The sequence below is a fragment of the Orbilia oligospora genome, assembly GCF_000225545.1.
Source record: "Orbilia oligospora ATCC 24927 unplaced genomic scaffold scaffold00079, whole genome shotgun sequence".
NCBI lineage: Eukaryota > Fungi > Ascomycota > Orbiliomycetes > Orbiliales > Orbiliaceae > Orbilia > Orbilia oligospora.
Window position 1 is genome coordinate 96,867 of NW_011645636.1, and position 12,554 is coordinate 109,420.

The 12,554-nt window shown below is 46.2% G+C and overlaps 7 protein-coding genes across 7 annotated transcripts; 5 read left to right on the top strand and 2 right to left on the bottom strand.

Annotated features, from left to right (window-relative positions):
- Window positions 1-145: 145 nt before the first annotated feature.
- On the top strand, window positions 146-830 carry AOL_s00079g38 (uncharacterized protein; the record flags this gene model as incomplete). Its single annotated transcript, XM_011123913.1, has 3 exons — window positions 146-262; window positions 328-668; window positions 755-830. 3 exons carry the CDS (start codon window positions 146-148, stop codon window positions 828-830), a joined length of 534 nt encoding a protein of 177 aa, XP_011122215.1.
- Window positions 831-1,135: 305 nt separating this feature from the next.
- Window positions 1,136-1,624, top strand: AOL_s00079g39 (uncharacterized protein; the record flags this gene model as incomplete). Its single annotated transcript, XM_011123914.1, has 1 exon — window positions 1,136-1,624. One exon carries the CDS (start codon window positions 1,136-1,138, stop codon window positions 1,622-1,624), a length of 489 nt encoding a protein of 162 aa, XP_011122216.1.
- Window positions 1,625-1,756: 132 nt separating this feature from the next.
- On the top strand, window positions 1,757-3,826 carry AOL_s00079g40 (uncharacterized protein; the record flags this gene model as incomplete). Its single annotated transcript, XM_011123915.1, has 1 exon — window positions 1,757-3,826. The coding sequence occupies one exon, from the start codon at window positions 1,757-1,759 to the stop codon at window positions 3,824-3,826; it is 2,070 nt and encodes a 689-aa protein (XP_011122217.1).
- A 386-nt stretch (window positions 3,827-4,212) lies between these two features.
- AOL_s00079g41 (uncharacterized protein) lies at window positions 4,213-6,653 on the bottom strand (the record flags this gene model as incomplete). The annotated part of the gene is made up of 6 exons (XM_011123916.1): window positions 4,213-4,275; window positions 4,327-4,653; window positions 4,694-5,277; window positions 5,338-5,521; window positions 5,588-6,228; window positions 6,365-6,653. The coding sequence occupies 6 exons, from the start codon at window positions 6,651-6,653 to the stop codon at window positions 4,213-4,215; spliced, it is 2,088 nt and encodes a 695-aa protein (XP_011122218.1).
- Window positions 6,654-7,370: 717 nt separating this feature from the next.
- AOL_s00079g42 (uncharacterized protein) lies at window positions 7,371-7,766 on the top strand (the record flags this gene model as incomplete). Its single annotated transcript, XM_011123917.1, has 2 exons — window positions 7,371-7,477; window positions 7,547-7,766. 2 exons carry the CDS (start codon window positions 7,371-7,373, stop codon window positions 7,764-7,766), a joined length of 327 nt encoding a protein of 108 aa, XP_011122219.1.
- Window positions 7,767-8,481: 715 nt separating this feature from the next.
- AOL_s00079g43 (uncharacterized protein) lies at window positions 8,482-10,026 on the bottom strand (the record flags this gene model as incomplete). The annotated part of the gene is made up of 5 exons (XM_011123918.1): window positions 8,482-9,319; window positions 9,392-9,587; window positions 9,667-9,722; window positions 9,791-9,818; window positions 9,879-10,026. The coding sequence occupies 5 exons, from the start codon at window positions 10,024-10,026 to the stop codon at window positions 8,482-8,484; spliced, it is 1,266 nt and encodes a 421-aa protein (XP_011122220.1).
- Window positions 10,027-10,481: 455 nt separating this feature from the next.
- On the top strand, window positions 10,482-12,448 carry AOL_s00079g44 (uncharacterized protein; the record flags this gene model as incomplete). The annotated part of the gene is made up of 4 exons (XM_011123919.1): window positions 10,482-10,582; window positions 10,654-10,789; window positions 10,849-11,721; window positions 11,786-12,448. The coding sequence occupies 4 exons, from the start codon at window positions 10,482-10,484 to the stop codon at window positions 12,446-12,448; spliced, it is 1,773 nt and encodes a 590-aa protein (XP_011122221.1).
- Window positions 12,449-12,554: the final 106 nt, after the last annotated feature.

Here is a 12,554-nt window from a genome sequence, read left to right on the forward strand (position 1 = left end):
TCGGCAGCAGCCTGTAATTAACGGCGGTCATCCCCACATCACCAAAATCCTCACCACAGCCGTTTACAGCTGCACAAACTACCTAAAGTATCTTCAGCAAACGACCGACAGACAAGACCACCAACCGAAAGCATATTGACTCACGATGGCCCTCTCACAGCCAGCCTGGGTTATTGACCTCAAGACTTCTCCCAGCAGCCGACCAAAGGCCCCTTCAAATGTCGCGGACCCTCCTGGCTATTCCACCAGTGGCTCGTCAAAGGTAGCACGGCAATCTCGACGGTCTATCTCGAGCCATCGCTGACATTCCCATCTCAATGATTACAGAAATCACAAAAGCAAATAACACCACCGACCCAAGCTGAAACCGATGATTTGAAAATCAAGAAGGCCTGGGAGGTGGCACTCGCCCCGGCAAAGTCTCTACCCATGAACATGATCATGATGTACATGTCCGGAAATACGCTCCAGATCTTTTCCATCATGATGACGGCAATGCTGTTCATGAATCCTCTCAGGGCCCTTTCAAGTGTCGGGAATACTTTCTCCAAATTTGACGGGGAAGCGACACACGGCCGGTTGCTGACGGTCAAGTTGGCATACATCGGGTTACAAATATTGACTATTGTTATTGGGATATGGAAGGTGAACGCAATGGGCCTTCTACCGTAAGTATCTCCTCATTGCTACCTGCCTACTTACTTGGGCGTTTACACCCACTTTATGCTCACGCCCGCTGACGCTGTGCTCATAGGACTACTCGTTCTGACTGGCTTGCATGGGAACATGCACCAGTACCTTTAGAAACATCGATTTCCAATTTCCGCTGATTTTATGATACCAGAGGATAGGAATACTTTTGAATGTATCTCAGCCTATATGTATGTAGCGGACCAGCCATGGTTTAACCACGTCACCAAATTAGAGGATGTGATTGAGGGTTGATTACGTAATCCAAAAACGTTCTTGGTGAACGTGAGATAGGCAACATTCGACATGATGTCAACGAATATATATATTACTTTGAATAAACATGCACTTAGACCTTCTGAACATCTTCAATAAATTTCGGCTCTTGCTTTAATTCAAAATTTTATGAATCGTTTATTTGGTTGACCATATCGCTAATCTCAGGATGCCTCCAAAACGTCAGAAGAGGGTTGGCGAACCCCTAGCTTCGGATACGCCACAACCACCCCCTTCAGATAACGAGCATGTCAAAAAACGGCGGAGAATAGAAAGAGGGTTTCGCAGAGCAGTTGGAAAACATGTTTCCGACGATGGGAGTGACGAGGATACAGATAGTGACACTGATTCAAGCCTATCGGATGATAGTTCTTCGGATTCTAAGAACCCACAAACGAAACTGAAAGATGAGAGCGGTTCTTACAGTGGGGATCGAGGGCGAGGACAAAAGCAAGAACAAGAACAAGAACAGCAGAATGAGAGCGACGATGATGACGACGACGACGACGACGACGACGACGAGGTTTGGGAAATTCTCCTAGATGAAACAAAATCCGTCGACAGGAAACCCGCCCCTATAAAACCGAGCGAGAACCTTGGAGATGGAGACTTAACACTAACACTCGATATAAGTAATAGTTCCTCTTTGCCGATGTGAGATATTCCCATATTTCTTAAGGTCTCTTCGTCTCCAATATTCTAACAAAGCTTTTCTAGGAAAAAGAAAGGTGTTTCTTCCCGGGAGCGTCGAGAGCGCCTCTATACACACATTGTACATGTTATCTGTCTAATGTATCATGGGCATAGACGCAATGTTTGGCTTAATGATAAAGAGCTCTGGGAGATAATTCTGAAATGCATGGAAGGTACCGGGGCGAAAAAAAGTGTCGAAGTGTACCTCGACTTTGTTAATCCTGGGAAGCTACCTCCCGATTCTCCTAAATATACCACAAAAAAGAGTGGGAGAAAGGGGAGGGGGAGGGGGAGGGGGAAGGGGAAGGAGAAGCCTAAGACGGCAGATCTTCCGCGGTTAGAGCCGCTAGAAAGACCTTCTCTGCCGCCGTGCAGCTTTGATACTAAACTAGTAGAAATATTGGGACTTCTTATGCGTTTATGGAAAAGAAAGTTTCATATTGATGCCCCAGGGTTACGTAAAAGAGGCTACTCCGAAAACATTACGGGGGCAATATCTGCAGATAAAGAAAACCAGACTGAAAGAATTCAAGGACTCGATGATTTTCGACAAAGGGCCAAAGATCTTCGCGGATCTCGGGACACTGGAGCTCAACTTTTTACAGCACTCCTCCGGGCTCTTGGATTCGAATCAAGACTCGTATTCAGTATTTGTCCGCTTGGGTATGGTTTTTCGAAAAGTGAGATGCGCGAGGACGATAGTACAGGGCGTTCAAGGGAAAGCGCGTCAAGCGTCGAATCAAGTGGAGAAAGTTCGGATTATGGTTCCAATTCTGATAATAACCTTTCAAAACAGAAACAGTCGTCTTCTAGGCAAAGGAGCATGGGTAATGCAAAGGCATACGATAAAGATCTCAAGTTTCCAACATTTTGGTCCGAGGTTTATTCCCCAATAACAGAACAGTGGATAGCGATTGACCCGCTTGTTACCGGTTTAATCCTAAGCAAAGATGATATGTCCAGGCTCGAGCCTAAAGGACGAATAGCTTCAAAATCCAAACAGCAAATTTCATACGTCATTGCTTATAGCGCTGACAAGTCGGCTCGAGATGTCACAATACGTTATTTGAGTGGGATGGTGTTCCCCGGGAAAACCAAAGGTTTCCGGATGCCCATATTTGGGAGGGAAGTGCTTAGCAATCAGGGAGATCTCCTAATGATGGAAGAATTCGACCTTTTCTCGGAGAGAATTCTGAAGTGTTTCCAACCTTGCGGTCTGGCTAAGACGGCAAGAAGCCTCAAAGAGGACCAGGACTTATTACCCAAGGCCTCTACGGAATTGTTGAATCCATTTAAAGGGGATTTCCCCAAGAGCATCGCTGCATATAAAAACCATCTCAAGTATGTGCTTGAACGGCACTTGAAACGAGAGGATTGTATCTTGCCAGGAGAGCTACCAGTACATACGTTGGCTACTGGCAAAGCAAGCGCGATCAAGGAGGAGAAAGTATATTCCAGGCAGTCTATAATTGTCGGCAAGCCAGCCGAAAACTGGTATAGGGAGGGTAGAGTCATCAAGAAAAACGAACATCCACTCAAAATAGTGCCCAGTCGGGCTGTCACGACCAATCGAAAGCGCGAAATCGAGGATGCGAAACGTGAAGGCGATACTAGAGCTGGGTTAGTTGGTCTCTACGGTTTCTATCAAACAGAGATTTATCGTCCGCCGCCTATCATTGATGGGGTAATCCCCAAAAATGCCTATGGAAATATTGATTGCTTCGTTCCGAGTATGGTCCCCGTAGGTGCCGTTCACGTGCCTTGGGGGAACGCAGTACGGTTGAGTAAGAAACTTGGGATTGAGTTTGCAGAAGCCGTCACTGGATTTGACTTCAAAAATAAGAGAGCGGTACCTCGGACTGAGGGAGTATTGTGTTCGGAAGAGAATGCAGACATTTTGACCGAGGCTTGTAGACAAGACGATGAACAGAAAAGATTGAAGGATGGTGAAAAGCGCCAGCAGATTTGTCTTGCGCTCTGGAAAAGATTTCTTATCGGCCTTCGTATTGTTGAAAGGATCGAAGAGAGCTACGGGTCGGGAACTAGCGAACCTGCAGCTGCTCGGGAAACTGAAGATACAGGCCGAGATCAGGAACGGGAGACCACGGTGGTCCTGGATTCGGGTAATAACAGCGACTTAGAAGAAGGGGGCTTCTTCCGTGAGTAGTATAGCATTTAGGTTAGATAACAAATCACTTTTGTTCCTTAGTTAATCATTTTCGTTGGCAAAATACGGAATAGAAAGTATAAAACAACCGCATGGCTATAACATCAAAAATGTAGCGACATTAATTGGTGAATATATTATAGGCGTAATTCTATAAAAGCCAGCACGCTAAGAAGGCACATGAATCAGGGATAGAGACAGCAGTCGCCCTCTATGCTAGGCAGTAATTCGATAGAAGGGGCGATAGAGAAGTATAAGAAGGGGAAATCGTAAAGTTTTAAACAATAAACGAACGGAGACGCCAGTGGTAACCCATAAGTAAATCCAAAAGGGCATGAATGTATTCTAGGAACATCAGTCCCTCCCTATAAGTTTCAAGCTCAAACCTATTCAGGCAGGTTTTCGGAAACATGTTCCTTGAAAGTTTTTGCAAGGTCACCACCTTTGAACTACGGAAGTGTTAGTATAGGACATCGTAATTGAGGGAACTGTTAACATACTCTTAAGAGGTAGGTCTTTAGGACGGGCTTCGCATCAGGGGAATGTTGTGGTTCGTCCTTTTTGTCAGCGATGCCGTTTTCTTCTTCTTCTTCTTCTCCTTCTTCTTCAGTGTCTCTAGGCTGAGTGTCGTCGGGGTCTTTCTTGTTTTCGGGTTCATCCTGTGCTTCGACTAGGGGGACAGTATTTACGGCCAAGAGTCTGATTGTGTTCTCCGCTGGGGTCCTCCCATCGGGAAGCATGTTCCTGAACATGCTAGTGTTGAGGATCAATCGTCCAACACCTTCCTGTCGCATGACTATTCGACCAACCGTTGGTCTCTTCGAAGCCTATCAGATAGTTAGATTGAGTAAAAATAGCTGATTTTACGCCGAAATTTTTATAACTTGCCTCTGGTTCTTCGAACTCTTCCTCGGGTTTAGGGACCAGCACTCTGATATTTCCAATACCGCGTTCTTTCCACGCACCACCACCAAGTTCAAATAGCTTTGCTCGTGCTTGGAAAACCATGTCGTAGTCCTCTTCCCCACTCTTAATGGCGACCTTCGAGGTAAATTGGGGATTCTTTGAACTTTCGCCTTCACCACTTGCGGCTAGCTCAGTAGTATCTTCCCCATCAGTGTCCTCATTCTCTGAATCTTGGTCTTCCACTTCAGGCTTATCAAGGCCCTTGATCCCTTCTAGAGGCTGGGCTTTTGGGAGAGGTTTCGCGGATAGTGGATTGCCAAAAATACTTCCGCTGGAAGAGAATGGAGACATTGCCGCACCAAAACCGGAACTACCGAAGCCAGAGCTACCGAAGCCAGACCCCCCGATATTGCCAGACATTTTTGCGAAAACATTGGCGCCGCTAGGAGGAGGGCCTGGGAACGCAGACTGGGTGGAAGCGGATGACATTTTGCTGAATACATTGTCTGGGCCCGTGGGCGGCCCTGCAAATGGAGAAGAACCAGCTTCACGCAGCCTCGTTAGTTTCCAAGACGATAGATTGAGGGGTTGGGGTACTATCGTACCTAGAGGAGACGGGTTTACGCCGAAAGCCGAAGTCGAACTAGCAAATGCGCTAAACTTGGATGTAGCAAATCCAGATTGGGGACCACTATGCGCATCCGTGGAGGAGTTCTCTGGGGCCTTAGTACCGAGCGACCCAAAAGGCGATACGGCGGAAGTATTCGAGAAACCGCTACCCGGTTGAATCTATACGAATTGTTAGCAGAGAGTTCATGCTATGTACCCATATTTCGGATTCAATTCGCATAATACCTTTAGTTCCTCCTTCTGGGCCGCCGGCTTCAAATCACCATTCTTCGCAACATCATTTTCCGCGGCTATATGCTCCTTTGTCAACTTTGATCCGTCATGGAATTTACTGTTTGGGTCTTGCAGAGCTTCAACATGGTGATTGGCAACATGGTGATTGGCCATGGAGGTTTTTGGATCTCTTGGTTTGAGAAATAAGGGCCCATCGCGGCAATCATTGTTGGAATGGCTACCGCTATCGGGGGTAAGAGGGTGGGTTGGTGCATCAGATGATGATTCCTTATTTGTTTCCTCTGGCGTGATAGAAAGCAAAAAAACATTCTTCGGTTCCTCGGGCAGGGATGCAGAGCATTTGCTAGTAGCAGCAGCTTGTGCATCTTCTGGGATGGGTGCGAACATACAGGTGTTGTCAACATCTCGGGGAGGCGAAGGAGTCTCCCTGAGTTTCTTTCCCAAAGGCTCCCCATTGGCAGCCCGACTCGGCGAACGGTTTTCAGCTTCAGAAGCTGGGGTTTTGGCATCTTTAACGGTAGATGCGATTTCGTCATGCGGCCTCTTGCGGCGGTTGCCCCCAGGAGAAACCTCGCCGGCCTGCACATCTACCATCTCGTCTGTGTTTTCCTGGCTGGATTTCGGGATGTGTTCTGAGCAATTTTAATTAGCATCCCTCTAGAAAAGGCAGTTCTACGTAAAGCATAGCTCGGAGCATGCAAATATGGATGCAATACGCATGTATTACAGAGGCATAAACTCTTATTTACAAGTATTGATTTTACTCACCAGATTCTTCTATCCTTGTTTTCCTCATCTTCTCACGCGCTGAAGAGTCCGATTTGGGGCTATCGGCACCTGAAGTTGGTGATTGGGATCCATTTTGACGAGGAGATCTACGTCGCTTTCTGTTTCGAGGAGAAGATTGTGACTGGAAGAGCGGTTGTGAATCGGCGTAAGATTGCGATAATGCGCTGGGGAAGATGTCAGACTGTTGCGACAAGACACCACCATATAGATCGGAATCTTGTGCTAGTAGGGCAGGGGGCGATCCCTTCGAGCGGCGTGTAGACACCATCCTAGATATAGTGTCCTCAGTCAGGTATTCTGGCTAATACAAGTTGGAAGAAAAGAAGAAGAAGGGGTGTGATAAGGTTGGATATAGTTGTAGGGTATTGTGGAGAGAAATGTGCAAGAGAAAATACCTAATCGTTCGGGATTGGTTAGCTTAAATTGATCGAGTTGAGGGGTGCTTCAATTGAGAATTCGAGATAGGAAAAAAGGATTCGAGATCAGGTCGAGATATATTTTTGCAGAGGTAAAGGAGGGGAAGGAAGAATGAAATGAATAAAATCAACCAGGATAAAATATCAAGGCCTCAACAGGCTACTATGTAGTAGGTTTGTAGCATATACAGGTTAGGTATAGCTGACGGACAAGGGCCAGGTAGGTGTTTTTCTGCTTATTGCTTTTGTAGGGACTAAGAAGCTTCTTACCTAAGTAAAAGAGAAGTAAAATATGTGTAGCAAGGGAAAAAAAGGGAGAGGAAGAGATAACCAACTGCGAGGTTACAATAGACAGGAAGAAGGATGTATTATTGGGTGAGGAAAACTCGTGCGACGCAGTCAAGTCTCGAGGTTAAGGGAGTGTTTTGGTCAGTGGAACCGAGGTTGATGTCTGAAGCTATATGAAGGCGAAAAGCCTAAGCACAAGCTTGAAAGAGATATTCGTTATCAGGTTGATTATGAGGGCAAATTGCAATGATGATGCTTTTAGATTGATAGCAAGGAGAAAGATGAGAGGAGGAGAAGGAGAAAAAGAAGAGGAGGGGTTTGGTGATGACGATGATGATGATGATGATGAGGAGGAGGAGGAGGAGGAGGAGGGAGAACGAGAGAGGAGGTTCAGAGTGGCTGGCGGCTGTCTGTTGCGGGATAGATAACGTATGGATCCACCGAAAATTGGGGACAGCAACGGTATCACCTCGGGATCTAGTGCAGTGAGGCGAACAGCTGGAGAAGAAGAAGACGACAACAACAACAACAACGACGGTGACGATGGTGATAGTTGTGCTCCCACCTGGGGAATGTATTGCAAGTATTCGAGCCCGGAGGAGGCAGGCGAGGAGGAGGTGAAGGCGAAGGTGGTGATGGTGGTGATGGTGGTGGTAGGCAGATGGCAAGATCGATGAGATGGTGAGGTGAGGTGAGGTGAGGTGAGGTTGGGTTGAGGTGAGGTGAAGTGAGGTGAGGTGAGGTGAGGTGAGGTGAGGTGAGGTGTTACTTGTCAATGGCATATAGAAGTGCGGCACAAATCGAAATCGAATATGAACGGATCCACCTTTGAATGAACGAATGGATTGGAGGATGGATGGATTTTAACTACCGTTACTAATATATACTTTCCTTAACTTATATACTTAAGTACGTATATAGGTATGTATGCATATACTAGCTTGTTATATTACAATTGAAACTCGCGCATGGCGACTGGGTATTAATATCATTTAGTAGGCATATATAAGGTATATACCTACCATACAATCATATACTGACATGCGCATGGCCTTAAAATATAACCACTAAACAGCTAACTCGGTGCTTTTGAGTGTGCACACATATGCAGAGGAGAAATTCCATACACATAGGTACTTCTCGTGTACGTAAGTACTGAAGTAGGTACTTGTATATAGTATGTACTTAAGTACTTACTTAGCTAGCTAGCCCTCCACGAAAATATGTCCCACCTTGGCCGGAATATAAGTTCCACTGATACCCATAACTACTTAGTATTTCAGCATGATTGTCCTTCAACATGGTGGTCCAGTTGGCTTTTAAGCGCTCCGTACTCGGGTAGCCATTTGGAATTTGCTTAGTGAGCTACCAGCTTGCGTGCTTGTATGCTCATTATCTTATCTGCATGAACCGCTCGAAGCTTCCCCGTATATCTACTTTCCCCAATCCTTTTCCAATCAAGACTATCTTCCCTGAACCTTCCATGTTTCTTTCGCTGGAGTCTGTTATTTCGAAGACCTCACGGACACCCTGGATAATATGCGTTTTTCCGTCCTCGGTTTTCAGTCGACCTTTCAATCGGTGTATTTCAACAGGGTGAAACAAAGTAGACTTGATGCCATCCAGTGGTACTCTTTCGTCCCATAATAACGATCGAATCCATGCATCCACTATCTCAATAGCCTCAGCTTTTAAGACATCAACATCGAACGATATAGTTGAAACGCCAGGATCTAGCCGGCTGACTCCCCCACTTTTCGAAAACTTGCTATCCTCGACCAGCTCAAAATTATCGTAAGCTTTGATATCGAGCAAAATACCCTCCAATTGCGGCACAGCGCTCTTCTCCGTCACAATAATCTTTGCTAAACCATTTATACCCCGGATACGCCTCTGTACATCTTCTAGTTGTTCTGAACTCACTAGATCAGATTTGTTTATCAGTATGACATCCGCATGCGATATTTGTAAATGGGCCGTTGTAATTTGGTCTGGTAAATGGGGATCCAAGTCTGCCCGCGCTGTTACGTCGTCCAGGGTCCGTAATATATTGCTTGCATCGACTAGCGTAACAATACCGTCCAGGTATATGGTCGCACCGAGGCCATCATCTAACCAGAACAAAGGTGCGATGTTTCCGGGATCCGCCAGACCGGTTGTTTCGAGTAATATGTAATCAAATTTGCCCCGTTTTTCCATTAACGTTTCAATCGCATTGACACCGTTGTCCCTGTATTTCCCAAAACATACTACGTTAGTAGTACAGGGGGAGAGGGGGGGGAAAAAAGTTTATAGGTTGTACTTTACTGTGCAGCACAAGCAGCCGTTATTCAGCTCTAGCCATTCCTCAACCAGTTGTCCTTCCTGGCTAACCGTTAACGATTTTTCGATATCTGCAGCTGTATCGGGAATCCAAAATGAGCCTCCGAGTAAACTTTGCAATATAAGGAGAACGAGCGCAAAAAAGGATAGAGGTGGGGACGAACAGTCGCCGAATTCTAGAGACGGGGGAAATACTATGTTAGCCCAAATATACTAAATCTCATTGGGAAAAGGTGTAGGAGAGGGCGCTCAAACCGTTTAGTATCACAGCGACTTTCTTAGAATGTTGCTCTTTGAGAATATAGTTCAGACTGTAGGAGAATCAGTATTGTGAAAAAGGCCCGTCATTGAATGCCTTGGGTTTAGTGTAAGGGCGCACAGAGTGGTCTTTCCGGCTCCAAGGTATCCTATGCGAGAATGAAGAATTAGCGGAGGAGGCCCCGGGGCGATGGAGCTATGCTAGTTACCAGTCACAATCGTAATGGGCACTCTCTGCTCTTTGGGGGTCTCTTCGCCGAATGCGAGATCCATGTCGACGTCATTTGTGCTTATAATATCAATATCCGTATTTGGAGTTGCGCTTTCGACAAGCTGTGGAATATCGTCGTCCTCCATCTTCGAATAAGACGATGGTATGCCGAGTCAAGCTTAAAGTCAGGATCTGGATACGCTGAATGTATGATGTAGAGTATTGTAATGTTAAAGGGAAAGATACTTAGTATTCGCCCAAAGTTGAATTTATAGGTACCTGCCTGGTAAGGTTGGCCGATGCTTGCCGACAATAAATACTTCAAGTGCATATGCATTGTACATACTTATCTACTTGAGTACCTAGGTAAGTCGGTGCCTAAGAAGTACCTAAGAAGTGCCTAAGAAGTACCTACTATGGAATGGGACAAGAAGATGTGCTTCCGGAATAGTAACAAGGTGCATGATGGATAAGTAGCTTGCTATGCTCCTATATAGTACTAGGCTAAGAGCATTTAAACATCGGCACCACCGCCTAACCACCACCACCCGACCACCACCATCACCACCGTCATCACCACCGCCATCACCACTACCTGGCCATGGCCTTCCGCAGGATAGATCTTACTCCCGCTCTTCGGCCTCTTCTTTTGCCTAGTGAAACCCTCCTCTTCGTCCAGGACGCTGTAGGTCTTTACGAAGGGTACGGAATACGCTATCTCTGAAATAAATTAAAGACATGCCAGCACTAACTCGATGATTTTTGATAGGTAGACGCTACAAAGTCCCGAACTTCCAGAACGGCAGCGCTTACTTGACGACTCATCGGGTTTGTTTTGTCAATAACGATGAACCGCGAAAGTTTTCGGTTGCTCTTGAGCTGAAGGATGTCGAGAGATTCGAGCTTTACGTAAACATCCCCACCACCCTCCTTCGAACTCGTGGAAGGTCTCTAATATACTAACACAGATTCCCTTCTTCCAGAACGGCTTCCTCAAATCCTCTCCTAAGATCACTCTGTACCTACGACCTTCAAACCCGTCTCTCTTGGACTCACGGGATAGGTCTACTTCGCGAAGCCCAACTTACAGCCCCATCCCGACTCCACCGAGATCATCAACGCCTCTACAATCGGCAGCATTGAATCGGCAGTGGATATGTCCAATCTGCACTTTTCCAAATCCATTCCCCTCGAACTTTGGACATCTCGCTCCGATCCCACCCTGCTTAACCTGTGGAGTGAAACCGAACCGCTCAATACTCGATGCAATAGTTAACTCTCATACTCCCGCAAAACATCAAAACGGGATATCCGATGATTCAATTCTCCAAGCGGGAATCCAAAGATCTAAAAACGCCTGTCCCAGGTGCACATTTGAGAATGACCAAGCGCTTCGGAATTGTGAGATGTGTGGGGAGGTTCTCTCGTCTCATCCAATCGACGATCCTTCGGTAGCCAGACCATCTCCGAGCCGGGATGAATCGCCGGCACCTAGATATCTGGGAAGTGTACCAGCGGGGGAACAAATTGATTGCGTCAAGCTGTCTTTCAGAGGTGGTGGCGAGAAACCATTCCATGAAAAATTGAAAGGCGCAATGGTCCAGAGGAAGTGGCTATTGGATCAGGCCCCAGCCGTCCCCGCCATTACTTCGGGTGCTGCAAATTTGACGCTGGATCCAAGAGAAAGTGAAGCCTCCCCAAGAACTCCAGCCCCGACGGAGAGGATAGTAGGAGTCAGAGGACTAGAAAGGCAGAATCTAGCGCTTCGAATGAACAACCAGCGGGCAATAGCGGGGGCATTTGAGGACCTGGAGGCTCTTATGAGCAGGGCAAAAGAAATTGTACGTCTACCCCTGTCTACCTTATCTTGGGACTACAGCACTCTATACTCATAATAAGCCACAGATCGCCCTCGCAGAAAACTTTGCAACCCAACTAGCTGATAACCCTTCACTTGCAAACTCCGATGCAAGAGAAGCACTGAGTCAGTCAGCAGCTATGTTATCCCTGAGACCAACAGATTTTACAGTAACAAAAGACCAGATATCTTCTTCTTCTTCGTTATCGCTCTATCATGCCGAATTAGCGAGATCAATTGCCGACTTCTTGGCTGATGATACAAGGTCGATTTTAAAGAAAGAAGGGGGTGCTATTACCCTAGTAGATTTATGGGCAGTATATAATCGCGCGAGGGGGATAGAGTTAATAAGTCCAAGCGATCTTGAAAGTGCGGCTAAGCTTTTCGATAAACTTCAGCTACCCGTTCGATTGAGACAATTCAAGAGTGGCCTTCTAGTGATTCAAGAAAGAAATAAGACTGATGAAAAGGTAGCTAAGAGCGTGGTCGCATGGTTGGACGAGTTATCAGACCTGGAAACCCGGGACACAATAGCGGATAATAAATGGGGTAAAAGTGTTCTAGCAAAAGATGCTGCTGAGAAGTTTGGTTGGAGTATTGCAGTGGCGATAGAGGAGTTGGAAATGGTTGAAGAAAGAGGAGAATTGGTGAGAGATACTTCCTTTGAAGGTGTAAGATGGTGGAAGTCCCCATGGTATATTTCAGAATAACGACACTAGTAATCCTGATATAGTACTCACCCCATCGGTTCATATGTGTTATTCGATCAATAAAGCGGGCCGTAGAAAATAGTCATAAACACTGGAAGGATATAGC